At 47.3% G+C, this 8,850-nt stretch overlaps 2 protein-coding genes across 4 annotated transcripts in view; one reads left to right on the top strand and one right to left on the bottom strand.

The window, feature by feature from the left end:
- The window catches only part of LOC118096995 (transmembrane protease serine 9), a 44,172-nt gene extending 40,215 nt beyond the window's left edge, over positions 1–3,957 (top strand). For 2 of the 3 annotated variants that reach the window (XM_035139511.2, XM_035139509.2), the window contains 3 exons: positions 332–570; positions 2,466–2,578; positions 2,733–3,957. In XM_035139511.2, the coding sequence (XP_034995402.1) occupies positions 332–570; positions 2,466–2,578; positions 2,733–2,930 (550 nt within the window). In that variant the 3' untranslated portion in view covers positions 2,931–3,957. The remainder of the gene's footprint in view (positions 1–331; positions 571–2,465; positions 2,579–2,732) is intronic. The other variant, XM_035139508.2, reaches the window with a different exon arrangement.
- Positions 3,958–4,112: 155 nt separating this feature from the next.
- Positions 4,113–8,737, bottom strand: RHBDD2 (rhomboid domain containing 2). Its single transcript, XM_035139513.2, has 4 exons — positions 8,551–8,737; positions 7,385–7,786; positions 6,724–6,874; positions 4,113–6,303 (listed from the first exon to the last, which is right to left on the bottom strand). The coding sequence occupies exons 1-4, from the start codon at positions 8,702–8,704 to the stop codon at positions 5,961–5,963; spliced, it is 1,050 nt and encodes a 349-aa protein (XP_034995404.1). The 5' UTR covers positions 8,705–8,737; the 3' UTR covers positions 4,113–5,960.
- Between the last annotated feature and the right edge of the window lie 113 nt (positions 8,738–8,850).

Consider the following 8,850-nt stretch of genomic DNA (forward strand, 5'->3'; position numbering starts at 1 on the left):
ACGAATGGAGCTCCGTCCGCCATCTTGGATGCGGTCTAGATAGGATTTTTCTACTTATGAATTTTTAGATAGGTTGCTTCGGCTTACGAATTTTTTCTCCCAATGCATTCCTATGGGATTCGACTTACGAATGTGCGTTCGGAATGCATTAAATTCGTAAGTAGAGGTACCACTGTACCACTGTAGAGCTGAGGCCTAGTCTGTAAAGTGGAGCCCATTTGTATAACCCTCCCACTTTCCTATACAAGCCTGATGACTCTGTTGCGACGCCATCCTCTCCCCCTTGGCCCCCATCACATGTAACTTCCAGCCCATCTTTTTGCTTTTGCAGAAACATCTCCTTGTACTCTGTAAAGCTCGCCTCAGCAGAGCAGGCTTCTTCAGATGAGCTATATCCAGTTGCCAAGATCACCTCTCGCTCGTCGGGTGCGCAGGATGATGTCGCATTAGTCCAGCTGGCAAAGCTGGCACCCGTCACATCGACCACCCGTCCCATTTGCCTTCCTGACCCGCTCCACGTTGTACCACCTGGGACTGGGTGCTGGGCGATAGGATCAAAGGAACGGGGTGGTAAGGCACAGGTGTTTCTGTCTCTGGAGGCTGGGAGTGTCTCGTGGGGATGGGGCAAAATTTAATTCCGTTCTCACTTAAAATCATATACCTATCCACCTAATTTGCAGTTTCTGAAACAATATGGAAACCGAAATGCAGCCATCCTCTGAAACTTACCAAATTTTGTGGTGCAGTTCTCAAGCAAAGTAATGTGTACAAAAAGGCATAGACTAGTGCAGTGGCCCCCGAAATGTTTGGGGGCCACCCCTCCCCTTCCACAAACTCGTCCCCAGAGCCCGCTACCCTACCCTACCAAAAAACATTATTCAGAATAGCGGTTTGCACAACCCATAAGATAATAACACATCAAAATTAAAAACATTAGCAATTAATCACACTTTTATTCAAAATCCAATTAAAACCATTTAGTTTAATTAATTCAACAAATGGATGGACTTGATCCCATGATACCAGCTTTTCAAGGTCTGATACTCATTTAGCAAGAGTCTTGTGTGTCACATCCATCTTAAGTCTTCTTTTCTTTATCAAGTCTTTCAAACCAAACAAAGTTGCGCAGTTAAGTGTCTAATTATAAATAGAAGTCCATCTGTACCTCTTGAAATTAATTAGGTTTCTTAATGGGGCTTGGCGTAGAAAACCAATTGTAAGTGTTGAGAAGAAGAAAAACATACCATCCTCCGTAATCCAACGTCCGCGACTGAGAATCTCTTTGAAGTCTTTTTGAAATCCGAGCTTAAACGCCAGGGGCTGTACAATTCTGCAGGTTTTTCCTCAGTCTTCTTCGGTCCAGACTATGTCTGTTTATTGTCCAAATCTAATTATTTTATCTAAACAGATATAATTATCTAAACAGATATCCCCGGCTATGGGAGTGGCATTGGAGAGTGCCAGCCGTGTTGTGCTCTGTGACCCAGTGTCCTGCCTCTTGCACAACGCAAGCTGGCAATCTCGGACAATCTGCTGGTCTTCCAGACAGTCCTCCCCCTGGGGAGTCTGCCAGGGCTAATTACCCCCATATCAGCCCTGAATTACTGGCACGGCTGGGGTCCGAACGTATGGGAGTCAGCCATTTCCCACCGCTGGAAACAGGAAGTGCTTACCTGGGATTTTTATATTTTGGTAAATGATTTTTAAATTTGATTTCATGATATATATTTAAAAAAAAACACGGTTGTAACAAAAGACGGAAATTAAAAGATGAAAAGCAAAACTACGAAATAGGCATGTAGAATGAGTAGTGTTGCACATGGGTCCAAGTAAGGACTAATGCAATTGCTGTAGCACCTTTTCAGGAGGTCCTCTGGAAACCCTGTGAATTATAGCAAAGCCACCCGTGGGTTTATTTAGGTCAGGATATACCAGCAACATGTCCAGTCGGAGGGCATTTCTAACTCATTGGCTCCCACAAGAGGCTTGTTTGCATACTGCACTTTCACATTAGAAAATACTGACCCTCTGGTTTTGTCTTCAGAATCTTACAAATAAGAGAGGTCTTATAAAAGGCACTGGTTGTTCGCTGATCTGGTTTATCCTTGTCATCGAAAATGTAAACATATACCTCCGAAACAAGAATGGCTGGGGAAATCGTGAGGTACTATTTCTCTCTTGCAAACAGTCTTGAAGAGATAAAACGAGGAATGTGTAAAAGCATTGCAGGGATCGTGGATAAAGTTTGACAATAGAAAAGCATAGCCCGTGAGTTAGGATAAGCAGGTTGCTCCACAGACAGGGAGCCCCGTGCATCCAAGCTCGAAGTGTAATGAGAGCTATTTATGGGAGACTTTTGAGCAGCCGAAGTTGATGGGCTTGGAGGAGAAAAGATCACAAGCCACGGGGAGAAAGAGCAAAGAGGGCAGGCAGATCCTTAAGAGGCTTGTGGCGTTCCTTTCCAGCAGCTGACCCTGACATCCTTCAGTGGACCATGACCTCCATGGACAGCTGCATCCCCACCTCTTCCTTGGTCTCCACCTGTGCACAGCCATCCAACCTCGAAAAGAACCCTCAGGTAACTACCCTGTTGCTTTGAATTTCATGGATGATGGCTGTGCTCTGCCTCTAGAGTCAGAGGCAGTGATGCTTCTGAATACGGTGGCTAGCTTTCCAATTGCAATCCTCTGGCAGTTCATCTTCACATTTTGGTTTTCTCTCTCTCTTGATAGCTGAGTAAAGGAGGGCTTTTTGTCTGCCCGGGAGAGGACGGGCAGCTTTACCTGGAGGGAATCTTTACATCTTCAGTGGAAAGTCAAAGCAAAGGAAAGGAGATCAGCCAATCAGCCACCTTTGTGCGTGTCGCCCCTTTAGTTCCATGGATCAGCTCTCAACTGCTCCCGAGAAGGGGCATGGGAGTCCTCGGCTAGAGCAGGACCCTCTGGGCTCCTTGTGATTGGGGTGTGTCAAGGACCACGTGTGTGTTCACAGAAGTAGAGTTGGAAAGGACCCCAAGAGTCATCTAGCCCAAAGCCCTGCAATGCAGGAAACGCAACTAAAGCATCCCTGACAGATGGCTATCCAAGCTTTGCTTACAAACCTCCAAGGAGAGTCCACCACCTTTGAAGGGAGTCTGTTCCACTGTTAAGTTCTTACTGTCAGAAAGTTCTTTCAAATGTTTAGTCAGAATCTCATTTCTTCTCACTTGAAGCCATTGGTTTATGTCCTACCCCCCTGGAGAAGGATAAAACAAGCTTGCTCTCTCTTCCATGTGACAGCTCTGTAGATATCTGAAGCTGGCTATCATACCTATTAGTCTCCTCTTTGGCAGGCTAAACATTCAAAGCTTGCTCCATACAGCCAGCAAGATTTTGTTCAATGGGAGACTGTGGGGTGAGCTTCCTATTTTTTAGATCAGCTTCCCCCAAGCCTGGTAGCTTTCCAGATGTTATTGGACTACAACTTCCATCCTCCCTCCCTGGTGACCATGTCAGGTGAGGCTGATGGGTCCATCATCATCTGGAGGGCTGCAGGCAATCCCCACCCCTGCTGTACAGTGTCCACACAGAGGCCCAGTTTCTGGGGAACACGAGGCAAAGGCTACTGGACTCGGGTCCTGCTTGTGGGATCCCCAGAATCATCTTGTTGGGCAGGGTGAGCAGCAGGATGAACCTGACCTTTTATATAGGCATTTGGATCCTAGCCTTTGAAAGCATTTCTTATAGATTGTATTTTATTAAGTCTATAGATTTCCATATCCTCTCTCATGTGAGTGATTTTAGATAGTTCTTCTGTAGAAGCAGCTACTTTGCATGGCTAGACTTTTATTTTATCTTTTACCATGGTGGGTTTTCCAGTTCACTGATAGTTGTTCAGAAAGCTACTTGAAAGGTCTTTTGGCAGAAAATGAGGCCTATAAATAAAGTAAGGAGACTTCAGTGGTTTTGTGCGTTCTCTCTCTCTCCCAACCACCAAGGGTTTGGAACCTGTGGCCCTCCAAGTGTGGTTGGATTACAGTTCGCAGCATGCTGGTTGGGGCTGATGGGAAGGAGTTTTAACATGGGGACAGCCATGGCTTCCCCACACCTACCCCTATCAGACATCAACGCCTCATTAAAGCACCTTAAAAAACCATATACACACAGCATTATGGCCCCTTTAAAAGCCAAGAGGAATAGTGATGTTTTGTGGGCAAACAAGGAGGGTGCAAAGAGGTTCATCCAGATGTTTCAAGTTGTTTGTACACCAGATCGGACTGCACACAGGCTGCCCATTTTAAAAAGATTTATTATGTCTTGTCACAACCTCTGTTGACTGGAGGAAATGTCAGTCCTGGGGCAAACCAATCAGTTGTCCAAAGAGTTCAAAATAAAGGATGGGATAATGCCTCATTCTCCCCATCTCTGCGACATCAGGTGTTGAATCTGGGGACTGAAAATGTCCAGCACAGCTGATGGCTGAAGTACAGCTCAGAATGAAGGACCTATGTCCTCATATAGTCAGACAGCACACAGCCAGCTCCCCCTGCAGTGCTCCTCCCACCCAGCAATCAGCCCGCACACCATCATACTAAAGAGCCAGCTAGCTTGAGAGGTTTGTACACAAAAATTGGAGGAGACGTCCATAAACCACAGTATGGCAATCACTTTATTTGGACCAGCCAAAGTGTCATAAAGTCAAATCCCAAGCTTGGAAGGGACCTTGTGGGTCATCTAGTCCATCCACCTGCTACAGCAACCCTGCTAGACGGTAACCTCTCGAGCTAGGCGAGCAGAAGCGTTCAACACCTCCAAAACTGCTCATTAGCCTGGATTTTAAATGAAACAAGGGGGAAGGATTTTGGTATTTGCAATTTGCAACTGTCATGGGATGCAGTTCAGAATGGCTTGTGCAGCTTAGCCTCTGCCAAGGCCTCCTGGGACATAGAAGATATAATTACTGTTCTCCCACTGGCTTAAAAATATAAAATAAAATTGGTTGTGTCGCTGGCACTGAGCAGGGCACATAGGTCCCCTTGTGAGGCACAGGGTGATAGGAAACAGCCACAGTGATCTTTGTACAATATATATTTGGTTTATGTATGTTTTGGGATAAGACTGAAGTCTCCTCTCTCCCCTTTCCTCACTTCGTGGAACTTGGGAAGCTGCATTCTAGCAGGGTCAGAGTATTTGTCTGCCCGGCCACATCTACTCTGACTAGATGAGGCTCTCCATCTTCTGCGACCCAGTCTTTCTTAAGATACCAGAGATTGAATATTGAACCTTTTTTAAAAAAACAAAGCAGGAGCTCTGCCACTGAGCTATAGCCCTTCCCAGAACTGTAAGCAAACCAACATTATTTCATACAAAGTCACAATGATTTTTATCAGTAGCAAGATAACTCCCAAACCCAAATGAACATACCTGTAAAAAATAAATCAGAGCTGTAGGCTACAGTCCCTGATTCAGGGTGTCTGTGGTTGCAGCCCAAGTCCTGTAGAAAGCTCACCTCAAGACACCATGCTTTCAAGCAGGTACTAGCTGCCACCTTTCCATACTCTTATGAAATCACATGTGTAGGATGCCCCACCCAAGGGTTCAGGGTTCATAACAATTCAAGGCCAACACACACATATACAGAAAAGGCACAGTAGAAATTTACCAGTTCTGGCCCAGCCAGCCACCCTCTCAAAAGATAAAACCACATGAAATCATTTTGTAAGATTGCTTGAGCTTGGGTATAACAAGGAGATGGAGCCCTGAACTTGTGGAGCTCTCTGTGTAGATCAAGTAGAGAAAATACCATCATCTGATCGTAAGGGGATGCCACAAGACATGGAGAGAGGGTGGTTTCTTTGGTACACTGAGTTGAAGCTGTTTAGGACCTTAAAAATCCTTCATCCACCTGGAGTAGACTCCCATCTTGGAGGGAAAACCTTTGCTGATCCTCACATGAACTGCAGGCAGTAGAATACAAGAATTTCACCCTACATGAACTCGGCAAAGCTCTGCAGATTCTGACGCTGCTCCTGCAGCTGGAAACTCAGGTGCATGGGGGACACTGGAGCAATCTGTCCTCTTGGGTACCCCTGAGTCAGACCCACTGAAATGCTGCGAGATGGATCCTGGCGGAGATTGGAAATGGTGCTGGATGCATGACCCTCCAAGGGCACCAGTGCACTGATTCAGCACAGGACTGGGCATGCACTGTGGCTGAGATCCAGGAGGGCGTGTACTGGGGTGTTGCATATGAACAGCAAGCAAGGAGGGAGGAGAGGAGCTGTGATAGCTCTGAGTGGGGTAAGAACCAGGTGGTGGGTTTAGCCTGAAGAGAATAGAGGAGAGGCGTCATTCCAGATAAAATAAATGACTTCTTTACACAGCACATAATTAAACAACGGCAACTTGCTCCTATAGAAAGAAGTAATGGCCAGCAAGCTAGATGGATTTAAAAGAGGATTAGACAACTTGATGGAGGAGAGGCCTATCAATATATATTAACTTTGATGGCTATACTCTGCCTCTGCATTTGAAAGCAGCAATGCTTTTGAATACCAGTTGCTGGAAACCCCAGGAGGGGAGAACGCTCTCATACTTGGGTCCTGCTTGAGGGTTTCCCATTGGGGGCATCTGGTTGGACTAGATAGGCCACTAGCCTGATCCAGCAGGGCTATTCATATGTTTTTATGTTCTTATCTAAAGCCAATCAAGCACATGACTCCCTTACTGGGATTGGCATACTTACTTCCTGCTATGAGAAGCCCTTCTCTCTGCTATAGACCCTGGAACATACTTCATTCCTGGTATCCCCTTCAGCAGACGGAAAGGGAACTTTTTATCCAGACGAGAGACTGTTGATTCGGGGAGATCTGCACCGAAGCAGTAGCCGTAACCATCTGAGTTTGGCAAGTAGCTTAGGAAGAGCTAGAAAAAGAGCCCAGGCTGTCTCCCTATCGTGCATTGTTTTATAGTCCTCTAGTTCAGCCTCCCCATAGTCACACTTTCTGTTCTAAAATAAAAAGGCACTGACACTGTAGCCTTTTCTCACAATGAGAGTGATCCAGATGCCCTGATTATTTTGGTTGGCCTTTTATTTTTTTATTTTTACATTTCTATCCTACTAACCCTCCAAAGAGCCCATGGTGGTATATGTGGTTTTTCCTTGCTCTCCCTTCAGCAGCGACCCTGGGAGGCTGGACAGACTGAGAGACTGGCTGGCCCAAGATCAGGAGCCAGATTCACAGCAGAGTTGGGAATTTAAACCCTGGTCTCTCCCAAGTCCTAGTTCACAATAACCAAATTGAATTTTGACCAGGAGAGGGTCCTAATGGCCAGATAAAGAGGTTTGGAGGGCCCCATTCAGCATTTCCCCAAACTAGCTTATGGGAATCTATTCCAAAGGATACAGATGTCTCCAATTAAGAGGCCGCAGATGTTCCCTAGGAGAGAGGAACTTAGAATAAGCCAAGCCACGCAAATCAGGACCCAAGGCACCAGTGCCACATGGATGTTGGCCCCAAACAGCAGTGTCCTCCTCATTCGGGAGCGGGCAACAGATGCAGCCAGCATGGCAAAAGCCACAGGCACAAAGCCTTTGGTATCTGCCACTTCCCAGAGCCTGGAAACGGCAGCCCAGAGCATCAGGTAGAGCAGAGCTAAGGAAACGGCAAAGGCCACAGTGAGGAAGCAGTGTCTCACAGTGCCCACAGTCTTCTCAAAGCTGCCGGCGAAGTACCAAATGATGATGGCGCCACATACCAAGGAGATCACATCTTCATATACACAGATGTAGGTCACCAGCCTATATACTGAGATGGAAAAAAATGTCATGTTGGTAAGAGAGATACCCTGTTCCTACACAAGGAGCAACACAGTAAGCTGCCTTACACTGGGTAAGTCCATTGAGCTCAGTGTTGCCCACAATGACAGGCAGTGGCTCTCCAGGGTTTCAAACTTGTGGACGCTTGCAGCCCTATCTGGAGGTGTCCTTGGGGGCTGAACCTGGGACCTCTGTATGCACAGCAGGTGCTCTGCCCCTGAGCTTTTACTTAAAAGCAAAGGAAAGCTCCAGTCCACGTTGTTCTAAACAAAGGGCTGGTTTAAAGAGGAACATAGGAAGCTGCCTTATGCTGACTATTGGTCCACAGGTAGCTCATTCTTGTGTAGCTCTCCAGGGTTTCAGACCATGCTCTCTTTTCCCCAGCCCTCACTGGACATGCGGTTGGGTATTGAACCTGAGACATGCAAAACGGATGCTCTAACCCCGTGGTTCCCAACAGGGGGTAATTTGATTTCTAAGGGGAGCAATTCCAGAATGAGTTATTGACAGTGAATGGCCTTTTAGGCTTCCTCCACGTGAATAGGAGCATCAGGATTTGAGAGATGCTTAGGTGGGGCATGGCCAAAAAAACGTTGGGAAACACTGCTCTAGCCACTGAGGTTCAGCCCTTAGCGTAGGAGTCCCCAGTTCCTCCTCCCTTGACTCAGGACCCCCAAAGACCCTACCCCCCATTTTGGCAATAACTCCCGCCCCCGTCAAAAAGAAAGGGGGGTCGGTGTCCCTCCACCTCACCCTGTCCCTCCAGCACCGCCTCGGGGCGCAGCGAAAAGGCCGAAGAAAGGTCTCCCGGCAGGCCCCGCCCCGCCCCCCACCGCAGCAGGCTCGGCCCAGAGGCCAGGAAGGAGAGCAGCACCGTCAGGCAAGTCGCCACCGGCAGCCGCTCCATCTTCCTCCTGCTTCCCTCAGAGTCCAACTGCCGGGATCAAAAGTACTTCCGCCTTTCACTGGTTTTGCTTCCGGGTCCTTGGTGGTGGCGTCCGTTGCCAAGGAGCCTGCAGGCTGTCTCCCTCGCTCCCTCTCCGCGTTGCTAAG

The sequence above is a fragment of the Zootoca vivipara genome, chromosome 15 (genome assembly GCF_963506605.1).
Source record: "Zootoca vivipara chromosome 15, rZooViv1.1, whole genome shotgun sequence".
In the NCBI taxonomy this organism is placed as follows: Eukaryota; Metazoa; Chordata; class Lepidosauria; order Squamata; family Lacertidae; genus Zootoca; species Zootoca vivipara.